At 38.8% G+C, this 20,273-nt stretch overlaps 1 protein-coding gene across 2 annotated transcripts in view; it reads left to right on the forward strand.

Moving 5' to 3' along the window:
* Positions 1-19,260, forward strand: part of PRTFDC1 (phosphoribosyl transferase domain containing 1) — a 73,062-nt gene extending 53,802 nt beyond the window's left edge. Inside the window, exons 1-6 of one of the 2 annotated variants that reach the window (XM_070728236.1) lie at positions 8,552-8,886; positions 9,539-9,556; positions 9,896-9,978; positions 12,654-12,700; positions 14,460-14,536; positions 16,561-19,260. In XM_070728236.1, coding sequence (XP_070584337.1) covers positions 8,602-8,886; positions 9,539-9,556; positions 9,896-9,978; positions 12,654-12,700; positions 14,460-14,536; positions 16,561-16,608 — 558 coding nt within the window. In that variant the 5' untranslated portion in view covers positions 8,552-8,601 and the 3' untranslated portion in view covers positions 16,609-19,260. Of the gene's footprint in view, positions 1-8,551; positions 8,887-9,538; positions 9,557-9,895; positions 9,979-12,653; positions 12,701-14,459; positions 14,537-16,560 lie in introns of those variants that run through there. The other variant, XM_070728235.1, reaches the window with a different exon arrangement.
* The last annotated feature ends 1,013 nt before the right edge of the window (positions 19,261-20,273 follow it).

Consider the following 20,273-nt stretch of genomic DNA (forward strand, 5'->3'; position numbering starts at 1 on the left):
CCCACAGTTGATTCTGTGTGTGTGTGTGTGTGTGTGTAGAAAAAATGTTCTGTATCAAGCACAGTAATTGAAGCATTACTGCTAAAATACTTCAAACTTTACATTTTTCTGTGCCTGCACAGAAAGCAAAATCTCGCAACGGAATGCACACGCAAGAGAGATTGACCTAAGTGCTAAAGCCCACTGCAACAATATCGCCAAAAACGCTTCTAGAGTTGTTAACCTGATCCTACGCAGCTTCTGCTCAGGCAATCTCACACTACTCACAAGAGCCTACAAAACTTTTGCCAGACCCATCCTAGACTACTGCTCATCTGTCTGGAACCCATACCACATCTCAGACATCAACACCCTTGAAAATGTCCAAAGATATTTCACCAGAAGAGCCCTTCACTCCTCCACTCGAAACAGAATATCCTACGAAAATAGACTAACAATCCTGGTCCTAGAAAGCCTAGAACTACAGCGCCTAAAACACGATTTGAGTATTTCCCACAAGATCATATGCTGCAACGTCCTACCGGTCAATAACTACTTCAGCTTCAACCGCAACAGCACAAGAGCACGCAACAGATTCAAACTTAATACGAACCGCTCCAAACTTGACTGTAAAAAATATGATTTCAACAATCAAGTTATTGAAGCGTGGAACTCATTGCCGGACTCAATTGTGTCAACCCCTAACCCTCAACATTTCTCCCTTAGATTCTCCACGATTGACCACTCCAGGTTCCTAAGAGGCCAGTAAGGGGCGTACATAAGTGCACTGGTGTGCCTTTCGTCCCCTGTCCAATTGTCTTTCCTTTCTCTCACTTATCATATATATTTTCTTTGTTTCATATATCCTCTCCTCTAAGTTCACTTTACCCTTATATATATTACTACATGTCTATTTTTCTTCCTATGTATTTGTGTATTGGACAAATGAATGAATGAATGAATAAATAAATAAATAAATAAATAAATAAAATTATTAGATTTGTATGCCGCCCCTCTCCGTAGACTCTGGGCGGCTCACAGCATACAATAAAACAATTCATGAATATATCTAATAGATTTAAAAAACATTTAAAAATCCCATTATTAAACCAGACATACCATACATAAATTGTATAGGCCCGGAGGGGAAGGGGAGGGAATTCCTCAATTCTCCCATGCCTGACGGCAGAGATGACTTTTAAGGAGTTTACGGAAGGCAAGAAGGGTGGGGCAGTTCTAATCTCAGGGGGGAACTGGTTCCAAAGAGTCGGGGCCGCAACAGAGAAGGCTCTTCCCCTGGGACCCGCCAGATGACATTGTTTAGTCGACGGGACCCTGAGAAGGCCAACTCTGTGGGAACCTTCTGTTAAGTTTGCCTCATAAAAGCAAAAATAATTGGGATTTAGTGACAGCTTTAAATTACAATGGAAATTCTGCATCTTGGAGTCCGCGTGGGGACATTGGTCTTGTTGTATATGGCTGTGATTTCATTACATTCACAGCAATGGGGTAGCCTAAACATAAATACAAAGCAGAGAGAAACTAGAATAGCATAAGGTGCTAAAAGACCTGGTAGTGAGACAAACTCTATCCTGGTTAGACTTCAGTTCCGCCTGCCTTTACCTCTATCCATGGTTGACTTTTGCAGGAAGTATTGCCATCTATCTAACTCCCATCCACCCAAGTCCTAGAAATCTTTAGGAAATTGGCTTTTCTCCAGGCCTTGTATAGAGTATGTCAGACCTATATTAGCTTCATTGCAACAAAAACTTGGGAGTCTGAAAGAGTTTCTACCTTCTTTTTACTTTGCAGAAAACTGTTGTGTATGGATGGGTGAGCGCCCGTGTGTGTGTATGTGTGTATGCACACCCTTTCTGTAATGTTTCTGACCTTCTGTAGGTGAAATACATTTTTCATGGTGTTTGCCTGGACTATGGCTCTTCTTCTTGTCCTTTGAGATCATGGTCATGGTCCATTGCAGAATGTGGAACCACAGTTAGTTAGTTCAGAAGAAACATCTTCTTGGAGGAGAAGCAAAATATTTTCAAAGAAAAAAACCCAAGAAAATCCAGTTGCTTTTTGAAAAAAAGCACCATTGGGACAACCATGACCTGGATGATTGAAAATTTCCATAGATACTCAATTAGTTTTGTTTTCTGTTGTAGGTGATGTGTGTTTGTCTGGCTGCTGGACATTTTTAAAATTGTTTTCTAGTTTACTATAAATTAGTGTCCTCTTAAATTCACACAGAAATAAAAATAAATTCAATGGTTCATCACAGAAAAAAGATTTTATGGTCTCGGTTTTGGACCTATTGTTTGCAATGCTTTTACTTGGGTCTCCTTTACACACTTTACTCAAAATTGTATTTTACACAAGACTAGACTCACTTATGGGCTGTTTTACCATCAGACATGAATGGATTTAAAGGGAGACAAGACATATCCAGAGATTGTCTATCAGTTCATGGAAAATCAGGCTGCTGCTTTTAACTTCTGAGATTTCTAGATATATCTACTTGGCCATTGTGTGATATATACTAACAATATGCCATGTCCCATTGGTCATAACTCTCCTTATATTTACATATGATGTTTCAATCAGAATAGAACTGGCAGGGACCTTAGAGGTCTTCTAGTCCAACCCCCTGCTCAAACAGGATATCCTATTTCAGATAGGTAACTGCCCAGACTCTTCTTAAAATCTCCAGTGATAAAGCAACTATAACTTCTGAAGGAAAGCTGTTCCACTGGTTAATTGTTCTCACCAGTAGGAAGTTTCTCCTTAATTCCAGATTGCTTCTCTACTTGATTAGTTTCCATCCATTGTTTCTTGTCTTGCCTTCTTGTGCTTTGGAAAATAAGTTGACCCTCTCTTCTTTGTGACAGCCCCTAAAATACTTGAATACTGCTGTCATGTCACTCCTAGTCCTTTCTTTCCTTCCTTTTTAAAATCTTTATTGAAGATAAATAGGGGAAGGGATACATAAAATAAAAGGCCTAGTCCTTCTTTTCTCTATTGGCCATAACCATTTCCTGAAACCGTTCTTAATATGTACTAGTTTCAAGGCCTTTAATCCTAGTTGCTCTTCGCAACATTTTTTCCAAAGTCTCAATATTTTTTTTGTAATGTGGTGACCAAAACTGGATATAGTATTCCAGGTGTTGTCTTACTAAGGCTTTATTAAAGTGGTATTAATACTTCATGGGATTTTGATTCTATGCCTTTGTTTATACAACCAAGGATTGTATTAGCTTTATTGGCTGCTGCCACACGTTGCTGGCTCATGTTTAAGTTGTTGTCGTTGTTATTATTTTGTTTATTTGTTTGTACTTCTAGGCTGCTCGAGTCCTCCTAGATTCTGAGTGTCGTACAAGATATAAAAACAGAATAAAATAATCTAAATCCTTAATGACTGGATCAAGATGGTATCAAGTTTAACAACAGCCATCCCAGGCCTGCCGACCAAGCCAGGTCTTCAAGGACTTCTGGAAGGCCAGTAAGGTGGATCTCCAGGGGTTGTTGATTACAGAGACCCGGAGCTGCCACAGAGAAGGCTCTTCTCCGTGGCCCTGCCAGCTGACACTATCTGGCCAACGGGAGAAGGCCAACCCTGTGGGTCCTTATTGGTCTCTGGGAGTTGTGTGGCAGGAGGCGGTCCCAAAGACAATCTGGACCTAAGCCATGTAAGGCTTTATAGGTGATAACCAACACTGACTGACTGGGAGCCAATGCAGCTCACAGAGTATTGATGTAATGTGGTCCACTAGGATTCCAAGGTCACTTTCAGAGTTACTGTTTCTGAGCCATGTTTTATCTAATCTGTATTTGTACCTTTGGTTTTCCCTAAGTGTAAAACCTTAGAAACATAGAAACATAGAAGTCTGACGGCAGAAAAAGACCTCTTGGTCCATCTAGTCTGCCCTTATACTATTTTCTGTATTTTATCTTAGGATGGATATATGTTTATCCCAGGCATGTTTAAATTCAGTTACTGTGGATTTATCTACCACGTCTGCTGGAAGTTTGTTCCAAGGATCTACTACTCTTTCAGTAAAATAATATTTTCTCATGTTGCTTTTGATCTTTCCCCCAACTAACTTCAGATTGTGTCCCCTTGTTCTTGTGTTCACTTTCCTATTAAAAACACTTCCCTCCTGGACCTTATTTAACCCTTTAATATATTTAAATGTTTCGATCATGTCCCCCCTTTTCCTTCTGTCCTCCAGACTATACAGATTGAGTTCATTAAGTCTTTCCTGATACGTTTTATGCTTAAGACCTTCCACCATTCTTGTAGCCCGTCTTTGGACCCGTTCAATTTTGTCAATATCTTTTTTGTAGGTGAGGTCTCCAGAACTGAACACAGTATTCCAAATGTGGTCTCACCAGCATTCTATATAGCGGGATCACAATCTCCCTCTTCCTGCTTGTTATACCTCTAGCTATGCAGCCAAGCATCCTACTTGCTTTCCCTACCGCCTGACTGCACTGTTCACCCATTTTGAGACTGTCAGAAATCACTACCCCTAAATCCTTTTCTTCTGAAGTATTTGCTAACACAGAACTGCCAATACAATACTCAGATTGAGGATTCCTTTTCCCCAAGTGCATTATTTTACATTTGGAAACATTAAACTGCAGTTTCCATTGCTTTGACCATTTATCTAGTAAAGCTAAATCATTTACCATATTACAGACGCCTCCAGGAATATCAACCCTATTGCACACTTTAGAGTCACCTTGTTTTTCTCAATATTAAATTTCATTTTGTTAAATAGAATTCTAGGTCTTGGATCTTGAGCCTATATTCTGGAGGTACTAGCTACTCCTACTTACCAAGAAATAGATTGTGGTCTACTTTGTAAAATGCTTTATTTAAATCTAAATATACACTATGTCTACAGCATTTGGCTGGTCTACTAATTTAGGCACTTTGTCCAACAATGACATGAAATGATTCTTCAAAGAAGATCCAAGTTCTGCTGAATTGTAAACACCAACTTCAGTCTGTTTTCTTACCTGAAGTGTAGTTGTTGACTTTCTTTGCAAAGAAATCAGGAAAGTAGGGACAAAGTCTGCTTTTCTGAATAATTGCAGTAAGGACACATGAATGATCAAGTGATAAAAATCACTTCTTGGCCAAAACGTCCTTTCCCTTTGCAAGGGAAGCTTCCAATCTAAACCTCAACAAAAAAAACCCCGGAAAAGCTGCCAACTTACACACTTGTTAGAAAACCCAAATTTTTCTGCTTCTTTACAGTTCTCCAAGACAAAGAGGCTGGCAACTATGATTCGCTGCTGGTATTGAAATTCCCAGTTCCATGTTCAGCAAGCAGCTACTTTGCTTGCCAATACCATTCCCATAGTTGCACGTTTTGGTTTAGAAAAGAAGATGATTGAGTTTATTTTTGAAGCAGAATAAAAGTGGGGGCTTTTAGAAAAAGGAAAAATAGGTTTGTGCATAACCGAATCCACATCTCAACCTTCAGAATGGAAGGTCTACTTTCTGCTCATTGTTAGCAACATGTAAATTGCTAAGTTCTATTGTGCTGTCACAATTGGACTGGCTGTTCCAGTTTCAGAGATTTTGTTGCTAGAGCTTTACAAATACTGACCTTACAAGTGGCTTTGAACTAGGAGAAAACTGACTGTAGTTTTCTTTTTCTTTGTAATGAATGTCTTTTAAGTTTTTTGGGATCTTTTTAAGTCTTTTTAATCGTAATTAATTGGATCAAATTGTTTTACTATGTATTCTATGTTTGTTGTGAGCCGCCCCGAGTCCACGGAGAGGGTTGGCATACAAATCCAATTACGGCAATAAACAGACAAATAAATAAATAAATTGATTTTTACCTCCGTAAGAATGTTTGAAATTTGGAGCTCTTCTTGGCAAAAAGGGTATAGAATTTTGCTGCTAGTGGCCTATTTAAAAACAAAACTCTGCCATTGGCCATGGGTTAGGATTTAACAACAATGTGATGTCTCATAGTTACTTCAAAGAAATGGCCAGCATATGATCTGCAAATTGATTTTCAAAATGGATTATTTACTTGCTTGCTTGCTTGCTTGCTTGCTTGCTTGCTTGCTTGCTTGCTTGCTTGCTTGCTTGCTTGCTTGCCTGCCTGCCTGCCTGCCTGCCTGCCTGCCTGCCTGCCTGCCTGCCTGCCTGCCTGCCTACCTACCTACCTACCTACTTACTTACTTACTTACTTACTTGCTGTATTTATTATGCTGCTGATTTAACCTCTTTAACCTCTTAAGATGTTTTTTCAAGAGGCAACTACACTTTCTGGTTTTGAAGACATTTTGCTTCTTATCCAAGAAGCTTCTTCAGAACTGAGAGCTGAAGAAACTTCTTGGATAAGAAGCAAAACATCTTTAAAGAAAAACCAGAAATTCTTTTTTTAAAAGCACCTTTGGGATAACTATGAACTGGATAACCGAGAATCTCCACAGATATTTAACTTCTTGGTAATTTGCTGTCTGATACGGAAGGAGTTTTTTCTAGTCACTGTATTAGCTTCTTTTTAAACAATGAAATGTATTTGTGCTGTATTTTGTACACTGTATTTTTCAGACAATCCCAAATTAATTTGAGATTAATTTCCAGAATGTCTATAACAATGAGATATGGAGATATTTCTGCTAATGATATAGGTTAGTATTCGGACCTTTCCAGCGGTGGGCTATGAGCCAGAATGCTAAATTGCGCTCACCGCCGCGGCTTGTAACATCTTGCGGGGCCAGCGCTATTTTGCTGCTGCACCTGTGGAGAAAGCAAAATCGTGCACGGAGCCGCAGGTGCGCATGTGTTTCAGCATGCGCGGAAGCAAAAAACCTCACCAAAACAGGCGCACCTGCGGTTCCGTCCGCGATTTTGCTTCCTCCACAGGTGCAGCAGCAAAATTGCGGTGGTCCCGCAAGAACTTACGAGTCACGGCAGCGAGTACAATTTAGCGTTCTGGCTTGTAGCCCACCCCTGGACCTTTCCTTCCAAAAACGAGGGGCACAAACAATTGTAGGTAGGCTGATAGCTTAGCTAGTGGAAATGATGCCATTACATTGCAAGAGGTTATAGATTTGAAATCTGTAAACTACAAGTTACTCTGGAGCTGGTTTACTGAATGGTATTATTCAATTATTTTCTTGAGGCTAGGGAGCAAGCATTTTTTTCCATTAATAATTCTTCTCCTTTGGTTTGGGGGGTGGGGAAAGCTTACATGGGATGTAAAACAGATTGAATTGTTTTAATAAAATCTTCAGACATTTTTTCCTCTTATGTGCCTAATCAATGCACAAAAATCCAATGGCAAAATATTCTTTCTTTTTTTAACCATGCTTCTTTATCTCATCTCTAGACTATCAACAAGAGAGGCTTAAGTTATCTTTAGCTATAGCGGTATTGAAGTAGTCTTATCCCTCTTATTCCAGTGCAGTCGGGACAGACAAGATATAAGCAACCTGTTAGGCTTTGGATAGAAGTCAAGCAGTTACAATAACTTGAAACAGGCAAAAGAATCAGGATAAGGATCAAAAGCTAAGAAGACAGTAAATACTTCTATATTCTATATTCAAGGATAGGGAGAGAACATTTCAGTTTAACAATGGAGAAAGGCTCATCAGCTTCAGCTTCTCAAATACCTGATTCACATATCAAATTAGAAGTAAATGTCTTCCTCAGCTGCTTTGATTAAAATTTTATCAATTTTTAGGAGATTAGTTTATGATAACAAAGCGTTATTAAGAAAATAACTCAATGACAGTTTCATTTGCATCCTGTGATGTAGTAACTTATTTATTAATTGCTATTGAGTTTAGCTGATTTGATCTTCATTGTTGTCCACCTGTAAAATAATCATCTAGTTAACATTTTAATATTTTGCACAATCTTAGGTTTCTACAGAGTTTTATAACTCGTATGCAAAGAAAGTGGGCTAGAAGTAGAATAGGCATTGCTGTAAACAGAGGGCTAGCCATGATGAAAGGGTAGAAAACCAGAAAGCAATTACCGTATTTTTCGCTCCATAAGACGCAGTTTTTTTCCTCCCAAAGTAGGATGAAAAATCAGCGGCGTCTTATGGAGCGAAGCTGCAGGCAGGGAGGGGGGGGGGAGGCGCTGGAGCAGAGGGGGGGCGGCGATATACTCACCAAAAGTGTCCCGCCTCTGTCGCCGCCTCTCCTCTTCCCAACCCTGAAGAGTCGCGCACCCCCTCCCGGGAGCCCAGCCGACTTTTGGAGCCGTTTTGTTTTCAGCTGGGCTCCCAGGAGGCAGAGCGTGGCCGGGTACCGTGTCTTCGCCTCCGCGCGCTGCCTCCGCCCGGCCGAGAACAAAACGGCTCCAAAAGTCGGCCGGGCTCCCGGGAGGTGGTGCGCGACTGTTTCCTCTTCGCTGCAGAGCCACACGGAGGCGAAGACACGGTGCCCGGCCACGCTCCGCCTCCCGGGAGCCCAGCCGATTTTTGGAGCCGATTTTTTTTCAGCTGGGCTCCCAGGAGGCGGAGCGTGGCCGGGCACCGTGTCTTCGCCTCCGTGTGGCTCTGCAGCGAAGAGGAAACAGTCGCGCACCACCTCCCGGGAGCCCGGCCGACTTTTGGAGCCGTTTTGTTCTCGGCCGGGCGGATGCAGCGCGCGGAGGCGAAGACACGGTACCCGGCCACGCTCTGCCTCCTGGGAGCCCAGCTGAAAACAAAAAGGCTCCAAAAATCGGCTGGGCTCCCGGGGGGCGGTGCGCGACTGTTTCCTCTTCGCTGCAGAGCTGTCGGGAAGAGGCGAAGACAACGGCGCCCTCCACTCTCTCTCCCTCTCTCTCTCTCTCTTTTTCTCTCTGTTGCCGGCGTGGTGAACGAGAGAGAAAGAGAGAGAGAGAGAAAGGAGGGGAGAAAGAATGAGAAAGAAAGCGAGAAAGTAAGCAAGAGAGAAAGACAGGGAAAGAAAGCAAGAGAAAGAGAGGGGGGAAGAAGGAGGAGGGAAAGACATAGAGGGAGGGAAGGAGGGAGAGAGAAAGAACAAAAAAGAGGGAGGAAGGAAGAGAGAAAGGAAGAGGGATGGAGAGAGGGGGAATGAAAGATGAAGGAAGGGAGAGAGAAAGGGGGAGGGAGAGATAGAAAGGAGGGAGAAGGGGGTAGTTAGGGAGAGGGAAAAGGAAGGGCTTGGAGAAAGGCAGGGGGAAAGAAAGATAGAAAGGAAAGAGGGAGGGAGAGATAGAAAGGAAAAAGGGAGGGAGGAAAGAGGGAGGGAAAGATAGAAAGAAAAGAGGGAGGGAGAGATAGAAAGGAAAGTGGGAGGGAGGAAAATAGAACAAAAATATTTTGAGCCAAAAAGTAACTATCACACATGAGCAAGGATAGAATTATGGATGCAAGAACTTGCTCATGTGTGATAGCTACTTTTTGGCTCAAAATATTTTTGTTCTATTTTCCTCCTCTAAAATCTAGGTGCGTCTTATCAGCAGGTGCGTCTTATAGAGCGAAAAATACGGTATGTGGTTGAAATGCTAAACAAATGAATTGTAATCTCAATTACTTTAACTAAATGTTTCTTTTCCCTTATTTTGCAGAATGTGCTTATTGTGGAAGTAAGTTCATATATTTGCCTATGTCAAAGAACAGTTTGCATGGATTTCTTATTATATTTTAATTAGAGAAATACCAGTAATTTTTGAATGGCTGGCTAAATGCCAAACAATAACAAAAATGATGATTTAGCAAAGTACATGTAGAATATTTGTCAATCTATTTAAAATTCTGAATGTAAAAAGGTATTGGAAGAGTGGGTCTTTGTTTTTATAATAAACAAAATATCACTGAATTATTTTTTTTTAAATTAACAATATGTTAACGTAATTTAACTTTTAGAATATTAATATACAGCGTTTTATACTGTTTTGCTAACATGCCTTGTACATTTTACAAAGGATATCATTGGAACTGGAAGGACTATGAAAGCACTCCTTGACAGTATTAAAAAATACAAACCCAGCATGGTTAAGGTAGCAAGGTAAGTGCCCATTTGTGAAAGAATGTGTTCACGTATAATTCAATCTGGTGCCAAGTTAAAATTTCCTTAATTTCGAATTTTTTGCTAAATTCAATCTCATTTGAAAAGTGTTCGGAAACTTCAGATCGTGCAGAATGCAGCTGCGAGAGCAGTCATGGGCTTACCTAGGTATGCCCATGTTTCACCATCACTCCGCAGTCTGCATTGGCTGCCGATCAATTTCCGGTCACAATTCAAAGTGTTGGTTATGACCTTTAAAGCCCTTCATGGCATCGGACCAGAATATCTCCGAGACCGCCTTCTGCCGCACGAATCCCAGCGACCGATTAGGTCTCACAGAGTGGGCCTTCTCCGGGTCCCGTCAACTAAACAATGTCGGTTGGCGGGCCCCAGGGGAAGAACCTTCTCTGTGGCGGCCCCAGCCCTCTGGAACCAACGCCCCCCGGAGATTAGAACTGCCCCTACTCTCCCTGCCTTCCGTAAAGCTCTTAAAACCCACCTTTGTCGTCAGGCATGGGGGAACTGAAACACCTCCCCCGGCCACGTACAATTTATGTATGGTATGTTTGTGTGTGTGCTTGTTAATATAGTGGGGTTCTTTTTAAAACTATTTTAAATACTTAAATTTATTGAATTTATTTGGATTTGTACGATTGTTTATATTTTTTGTTGTGAGCCGCCCCGAGTTCGCGGAGAGGGGCGGTATACAAATCTAAATAATAAATAAATAAATAAATAAATAAATTTATTAACCATTTTGCCACCATTAATTTTGGTTCATTAATTAGAATAGTATAACAGAGTTGGAAGGGACCTTGGATGTCTTCTAGTCCAACCCCTTGCTTAGGCAGGAAACCCTACAAATTTGTTTAGCTTTTAGTGCTAATCCAAAAGTTGAACAACCATATTAGAGTTTAGGAGAAGGAAGCAGGCATAGCTTGTCTCTCTCTTCGCTCTTGTATTAAAATATTATGGTGTGTGAGTTAAAGCTCTTTATTAGCACTGAAAGACCAACACTTGGGTCATTTTATATAATCAAAACTAGAAAGAAAACAAAATATCAAATTGATTATATTTAGAAGGTGAAGAGAAAGGATACAATATTTTTGTCTATTTAGAACTAAGTGAAATTATTTTTAATCAGTCTCAATTCTAAGTAAGTGTTAAATAATTAATTTCTATGTCTGCATTTCCGTGTAAAGCAGATTTTTTTTCCGGACAAGAATCTTAAGAATATTTGGCATCTCAGTGGTGTACTTTAAGAACCAGAAATGGAAATCAAGGCAATAAACTGTTATGGCTTGGATTAAGTTTGATTTAATTTTACATTTGAATATAATTAAAATTAAATAAAGTTGGTGCAGCTTGCATGATTAAATTTCAGGTGGTTATTGTTTTCCATTACACAATTTTTAAAGGAGTTTTGGAAGCAGGTTTGAACAAGTGTAACACCAACAACTTTTAATATGAGATATCTATGATGGTCTCTGATGCTTTGTAAAACAAAGAAAATATTGATTGAGATTTCGTCTTGATTAAATTTTTCAGCATCTCAAATATCAAGATATAGAATGTCCAGTAGAATGAAAACAGAGTAAGGCTGGGAGAACTATTAGTGGGCTGGAAACTAGATTTCTCAAGAAGACACCAAGGGAAGTAGGAGAAGGGAAAACATGATAATATTCTTCACTTGCTTGAAAAGGTATCACACAGAGTAAGCCATTTTTACCCCAGAATGCAGGGCCTAAAATAATAGCCTTTAGTAACAAGAAGGCAAATTCCAGTCAACCATTAGAGGAAACTTTTCAATGTTAACAATAGTTTCATGACAAAGCAGATTATTCAGAAAATGGTGCGTTTTCTTTGGCGGTTATCTTCATGTAGAAGCTGAATACACATTTATTTGGGATATTTTAATTTGGATCTTTGCACTGAACAGAGAGCTTCGTATTTATATTTACTGACCCCTCACATCCTGGACACAAACTGTTTCAACTCCTTCCCTCAACACGTCGCTACAGAGCACTGCACACCAAGACAACTAGACACAAGAACAGTTTTTTCCCGAACGCCATCACTCTACTAAACAAATAATTCCCTCAACACTGTCAAACTTTTTACTAAGTCTGCACTTCTATTTCTACTAGTTTTTTCTCATCATTCCTATCATCCTTTTCCTCCCACTCAGGACTGTATAATTGTAATTTGTTGCTTGTATCCTAAGATTTTTATTAATATTGATTGTTTCTTCGTTGTTTATTTGAACCCTATGATAATCATTAAGTGTTGTACCTCATGATTCTTGACAAATTTATATTTCCTTTTACGTACACTGAGAGCATATGCACCAAACACATTTCTTGTATGTCCAATCACACTTGGCCAATAAAGAATTCTATTGTATCCTATCCTATTCTGTTTCTGTGATTCTAACTTCAGCTGGAAGGGAAAACAAGATCAAAGTTCCAACTGTGCAAAGAGGTAATTAGCATTTGAAGAGGGTCACTGCTCATTCAAAGAGACATTATTATGTCCATACTTCAGTTTGAAATAAGGCAGGGTGGCCATTCATAATATGTGCCATGGTTCACTTTAGTGAATCTTTACTTGTATAGAGCAAATTATTTGAAACTTTTTTAAATCATGGAAACGTTTTGTTCTTCGTTTAATTGCAGCTTGTTGGTGAAAAGAACAGCTCTACCAGATGGATTCAGGCCTGACTGTAAGTCCCCTTCTATGAGTTACTTCATATTCAAGGATATTCAAGAAAACTTCCGTTCTCAAACTAAACAAGATACCTAGACTTTAGGATGCACTTCCTAAATGTCATTAAGTGCCCTATACTCAGTTTAAATAGTTTCTTCCCCTTTTTCTGCATGTATTACGATCCTTGACTTGTTCATCTCTAATTAATTAGATTTTTTTTTAATGTATATGAAATAATTTCCTGGTCAGTTTAACTGCACCTGTTGACAGAAACTAAAAAGCAAGAGTTATGAAAGAGGAAGCGTACTTGCTTGTTCTTGATTTAGCCATCAAAACTTTCTGCTTTGTCTTTAGCTGCATGTGTGAACTATAGTTCCTGTTTGTCTCGAATTGCCTACCATGTTTCCCCGAAAATAAGACACTGTCTTATATTAATTTTTGCTCCAAAAGTTGTGCTACATCTTATTTTCGGGGGGGTGCCTTATATTTCTCAAATAAGACAAATTCACAGGCAGAAAAGCTGACACCCACAAAGAAAGTGTACCGTACGGTACACTGATTATGGTACGGTACCTGTCAGTATGGCACCCACACATACAAACGACGGCACTTATATGGTACAACAGTATACTCCCGCTATTGCAACTTCCAGCCACCAGAGGAACTACAGTCTACGCACTGTAGTGGAGACTGTAATGGCGGTGAGACAGCAGCAGACTGTGTCTGCTGTACTGGACGGTACAAAGCGAAGGAAGGGGCCAGCAGGGGACGCCACATTATTACGGTACCGCTATGAACAGCTTTGAATGGTACCGTATGTTTTTCCACCGTACCATATGTAAACTTGACTACGCCTTATTTTCGGGGGGGTGCCTTATATTAGCAAATTCTGCAAAACCTCTGACATGCCTTTCGGGGTACGTCTTATTTTCGGGAAAACAGAGTAGCATCACAGTCTGTCATTTCCAAGACCATTAAATGTTCATTCATGTTCATTACCACTTTCTAGACATATATTATATAAGGCATTAAAAAATTGTCATCATTAACCTTCATAGTTCATCAGTGTATTAATCATATCACATACTCGTAAAGCCATAGTTTGTTTAGCCCTAGTTCGTTAAATTGCAATTAGCTGGCAATACAGTAATGCACAGTTTGTTCTCTAAATCAGAAACCAAGATCACAAAATGGTTTGGCAAGGTACATGAAACAGATTTGAGGTGTCAAACATTACCATAATCGGGAGGCCTCTTAAGAAACAACCAACTGGACAATGTAATAGAATTTGATTTCTCTAACAAGTGGCAAAACTCTACTTGTAATGCAAACTATATCATGATGCAAGTATGAAATGGTTGAGTTCATGTTACAATGTCATAGCAGGCAATTTCACAAATGCTTAAGAATGGATACCCATAAGCTTTAGCTGCTGTTTTCCAAAAGATAATAGAAAAGTATAAAATAAGAAATCTGATTGGATAACATAAAGTTTAAAATATTTCAGATTTTCTTTCCTTTTCCAAGTCAAAATAAAAAAGGATCACTTTTGGACAGCTTATGTGATCTAATTGGACACTTCTAGTCAACTGTCATTTTAAGGGATCCACTGTAAAGCATTCTCCTGCAACCCTTCTTACACCAGACATAGCTGGAATTTGACTAATAACGATGTTTTTCAGGTTACTGGACTATGATTTAAAGAAAGAAAGAAAAATAACCTCAGTTTATCATTTTAACAATATATCCTTTTTTCTTTTTCTTCCTCCTGTTAGATTATGGATTTGAAATTCCAGATTTATTTGTGGTGGGTTATGCCTTAGACTACAACGAGTACTTCAGAGACTTGAATGTAAGTTTCAACATTCTCAAATTCCTGAAATAAGTTATTTTAAAAAGCATAGTAATTTGCGAAGTGCTTCTTTGACGGGATGTAAGAAGAGCAGGGGACAAATTAGTATTGGTGGAATGTATAGTCTGACTGCAAATATTCAGTTTTTGACATCTTCAAGTAGATTGACAAAATTTGCTATCTGAAATCCTAGAGAATTTGTACTAGTCAATGCAAATATGAGATTCAGGACTCATTGAGGCCTATCAAAGCCTTAAATAGAATAGAACAGAACAAAATTCTTTATTGCCCATGTGTGATTGCACACACAAGGAATTTGTCTTTGGTGCATATGCTCTCAGTGTACATAAAAGAAAAAGATACATCTGTCTAGAATCATGAGGTGCAACATTTAATGATTGTCATAGGGATCAAACAAGCAATGAGGAAACAATATTAATGAAAAGCTTAAGGATACAAGCAACACATTACAGTGATACAGTCATAAGTTGGAGGATATAGAATTGAATATAGCCACTAGAAACTCTTAACTCCGTAAATTTTTAATGTGGCAGTACAATAAATTATTACATTCTTGAAGAGTAAACATATTTATAGAACTGCAGAAAAAACAGTTGCTGCCAACCTGCCTCCCATTGAGGACCTGTATACTGCACGAGTCAAAAAGAGGGCGGGGGAAATATTTACTGACCCCTCACATCCTGGACATAAGCTGTTTCAACTCCTGCCCTCAAAATGTCCCTACAGAGCACTGCACACCAAGGCAACTAGACACAAGAACAGTTTTTTCCCAAAAGCCATCACTCTACTAAACAAATAATTCTCTCAACACTGTCAGACTTTTTACTAAATCTGCACTTCTATTCTACTAGTTTTTCTCATCATTCCTATGATCCTTTTCTTCCCACTTAGGGCTGTATGACTGTAACTTGTTGCTTGTATCCTAAGATTTGTATTAATATTGATTGTTTCTTCATTGCTTAGTTGACCCCTATGACAATCATTAAGTGTTGCACCACATGATTCTTGACAAATGTATCTTTTTCTTTTATGTACGCTGAGAGTATATGCACCAAGACAAATTCCTTGTGTGTCCAATCACACTTGGCCAATAAAATTCTATTCTATTCTATTCTATTCTATTTAGCTATATATAAGTGGTTTACCTAATTTTTGGTATCAGAGAAGGGTCTGAGGCATGCTACTCAAAAGCAAAAAGTAGCTATGCACACCAATGTAAACAATAATACACTAAGCAAGCCAGTGACCCAATTGCATTTACATGGGGCTACCTTTGAAAAGTGTTCGGAAACTTCAGATCGTGCAGAATGCAGCTGCGAGAGTAATCATGGGCTTTCCCAAAAATGCCCATGTAATGCCAACACTCCGCAGTCTGCATTGGTTGCCGATCAGTTTCCGGTCACAATTCAAAGTGATGGTCATCACCTATAAAGCTCTTCATGGCACAGGACCAGGGTATCTACGAGACCGTCTTCTGCCGCACGAATCCCAGCGACCGGTTAGGTCCCACAGAGTGGGCCTCCTCCGGGTCCCGTCAACAAAACAATGTCACTTGGCGGGGCCCAGAGGAAAAGCCTTCTCTGTGGCGGCCCCGGCCCTCTGAAACCAACTCCCCCCGGAGATTAGAATTGCCCCCACCCTCCTTGCCTTTTGTAAGCTCCTTAAAACCCACCTCTGCCGTCAGGCATGGGGGAACTGAGATATTCTTTCCCCCTAGGCCTTTACAATTCATGTATGGTATGTTTGTATGTATGGATGTTTGGTTTTACAATAAGGGTTTTTTAGTTGTTTTAGTATTGGATTTACATGCTGTTTTTGTTACTGTTGTTAGCTGCCCCGAATCTAAGGAGAGGGGCGGCATACAAATCCAATAAATAAATAAAATAATAAAATAAATTTAACTTCCTATACTTTGCATTTTATAAGGAATGTAGTGCAGAGTTTATTGTATAAGTAGCATTTGCCTTCAGTGAATGATGATGTTAAAACTTCTATTGTTTCAGCACTTATGTGTTATCAATAACCAAGGCAAAGCAAAATACAGAATCTGAAGAATAACTAATCGTCTTTGTCTGGAACATTGGTAGTCCTCCTGATCCTCTCCATAAGAACAGACCAACTCATCTCATTCAGACTGGACTATATATGACAACAGCATCCCCAGGAATGACCACCTTGGACTTTGACACAGTTGAACTCCTTTATTTCCTTCAGACTTCCTAGGGTAACCAGGATGAGTCAAAGGCAGACATCATACAATATTCTGCATCCAAAAGAATAGAAATTAGAGGTGAAAAGGAAACTTGATTTTTAATTTTTTGCACCCAGCTTTACCCAACCTCATTATGCCAGATTTGTTGGAGTTAAACTTCCATTGTTTTTAACCATCAAGTTTCCTTACCCTGTGTAGCAAGTGCCTTTAAAAATGTGTGTTAAACACAACTGCACAATGATCAGTAAGCTCTGTGGAGCTATTATAACAATTATTACATTTTAATGGCGCAGTTTGTTAGCTCTTCTCTTTTTGTTTTTTTTTTCAAGCAGGGTTGTAGTGCCTTAAGCTCATCTTTTAACATGCATAATTGTTACCATCTCCTTTTTATGATTCAGTCATAAAAATCATAACATTCGAAGAATCAAAGACCTCTAAATTATTTTCTCTTAACTCAATGGTAGAACCCTTGAGATAAATTAGGCTGGTCAGGAATAGCTTTAGCCAATATTTGAATTCATAGAAACAAAGATTAGATTAGATTAGATTTATTGGATTTATATGCCGCCCCTCTCCGCAAACTCGGGGCGGCTCACAACAATAATAAAAACAGTACATAGTAACAAATCCAATTCCCACCAATCTAATTACAATTTTAAATTAAAAAATTCATAAAACAATCAGAGCCTGCATTGTGGTTTAAACATTGAGTTTTATACATCATTGCTTTTGTTTTAGTATTATATGTGCACCATGTCACTATAGATGTTTAGCGAAACATAGTTTTAAACCATACCATGGCTTCTACCATAGTTTTAAACCATACCATGGCAGTGAGGAAGTGCCATAATTAAGCAAACCATAATCATCTTCTTCAGAATCCAGTATTATGTACACCATATTATAACCCTCTAGTATGCTTCAAAATTAATTTAGGATTTGAAATGAAAGTAGTCCTAGTCTTACATTCTGACCTAGAGGAATTCAGAAGATGGCAATTTGTCATCTTTTATTTGTCTCAGCAGCTTCTTGGTTTCTAAGGTTGATGGGAATCAAAATTCAGTACCTAGAGGGTAGGGACAATTGCCCACGCTTCGCCTGATCCTAGTGTCATGCTGTCTTTTTCATTTCTTTGTCTTCTGCTTCTTACATCTTCACAAAATTTGTTCCAATGCCACTTTGTTTAGAGCTACAACTCCTGTTCAGGGATACAAGGACTATTTTGAAATCATTGGAATAATATAAACAAGTGTATTAGCACAGTAGATCATGGAAAATAAGAATTTGCATACAATAAATGTTAAAATTGATTGCATTGTTACTGCTTTTGTAAAATATATCTGCAGTGGCTAATTATATATCGAGTCTTTTTTAAATAAGCAGTATCCAGATGTGTTGTATTGAGAGCCAGGGTGGCGCAGCAGGTAGAGTGTTGCACTGCAGGCCACTGAAGCTGACTGTTGAACTGTAGGGCAGCGGTTCAAATCTCATCACTGGCTCAAGGTTGACTCAGCCTTCCCTCCTTCCGAGGTGGGTAAAATGAGGACCCGGATTGTGGGAGCAATATGCTGGCTCTGTTCAAAAGTGCTCTTGCTAACATGTTGTAAGCCGCCCTGAGTCTAAGGAGAAGGGCGGCATAAAAATCGAATGAATAAAATAAATAAAATAAAACTACAAATCCCAGAATTCATCTCAGAAATTCGAAGAACCAGGCTCTGTCAATTTGCTGGAGACTCCAATGTGGCCATTGCGTTCTGGAAGGGCCTGATAGATTAGGAGAAGATCCTACCTCCATCCTATTTAACACATCAGTCCTTTTTATCCAGTTTGTTCTTAATTGATTGAATTAATTAAATTTTTAAACATTTAATGCTCAAAGTTTTAAGCTTTTGACCTAATTGTTTTATATTGCTATTATGATACTGTAAGCTGCCCCAAAATTACTTGAGAGTCAGGTGGGCAGGATATAATTTTAATAAATAAATAATCATGCTAACACATCTAGAGATGTAAGATTAGAGGAAAGCAGTGTATCGAATCCTCAGCTATCCTATAATAATCATTTATGTCATCTTTGAATTCTGGTCCAGATTATTTCGTTTATAACCCTAATTTAAGTTATAGTTCAAAGCATCCCAATCAATTTATGGTCAAAGTATTGGTCCTATAATATTTGGGCTGATGGGACATGCCTATTGTTCAGTTGTGACTCTAATACAATTGTTAAGCCTCTTGGTGCCTTCCTTTGAGCTATAATTCCTTTGTAAAGCAAATAGTTTACTGTATTTAAAAAACTAGGCATTAACGGGTATTGAACTCTTACAACGCGATAACTTGTTTTCCTTTCATCTCATTCTTGTGAATGTTTTTTTCCCCATGCATTTTCTCTGTATGTAAGGCCAGAAATGTAACTTTCTTAACAGATCTTACCATGGAACTAAAAATATCATTTGATACAGTAGAGCTTGATTAAATATGCTGGAAAATTGTGTTTTCTGTAAATCTTTTTTCCCCTCGTTTTCAGTGGTTGAAAACTAGCCTTTTCTTCTTCTATGCTTAGTAAGAATGCTTAGGGTAGGAAGAGAAATATGACTATATTCGTTTGTAAGTCTCTAATATTAAAAACAAATTTGTAGCCTGACGATGCTTCCATATCCCAATTCCTGAACTATTAATTTATATTTGACTCTAGCTGGTGCACTTCACACAGTTAAAAAAACAGATCTTGTAAATTCAAGCCCATCATTATTTTATATTGGGGATTATAATTTCTAACTTAATTTGTTTTAGCACAGAAAAGATAGGTTCGGGGGTTATAGGGCTAAAGCTGGTATCTCCAAACCACAGTCTGTATGTGCCCCGGACAATTAATGTGACCCCACCAAATCATTAAATATTTTAAAAAATAAAGGAAATTTGTAATTGATATATATTAACTATATTTTATATGATGCTTGAGACAATTCCTCTTCACTCAGTGGAGCCCAGGCAAGTCAAAAGATTGGAGATGCTTGGTTTCAAGTTTATCCTCATAGGTAATAACATCCAAAATTAACAGGCTTCCAATCTTTTAGTTGGAATAATACCAGACCATTCCAGCTATTCTTTCCAAATGGACTTCTTAGCCCATAATCTCTAACTGGGCATGATAGAAGTTGTACACCATCCACACCGACTTAACTTAAACTCCGAGTCTCCCGAGAGGGGCGGGATACAAATCTATTAATAAATAATGAAGAAGAAGATGCATAAAGACTACAAAGCATGAATATTTCCATAATAACTACCCAAAGATATTGTTAAAAAGCATTTCATTTTTTAAAAAATTGATTTTCTTTTCTTGTGCTTGTTTTTCATAATCAGGCTACCCATCATTGGGAATACATATTGGAACAGCTAGGATTTTTACTGTTTAAATGTACTTTCTTCTGAAAAAAGGGGAATCGTTTTAAAATGAAACTTAATGATGTGTAAAGTACTGTATTTGAAGCACAGTTACCTTAG

This window comes from Erythrolamprus reginae, chromosome Z (assembly GCF_031021105.1).
Source record: "Erythrolamprus reginae isolate rEryReg1 chromosome Z, rEryReg1.hap1, whole genome shotgun sequence".
NCBI lineage: Eukaryota > Metazoa > Chordata > Lepidosauria > Squamata > Dipsadidae > Erythrolamprus > Erythrolamprus reginae.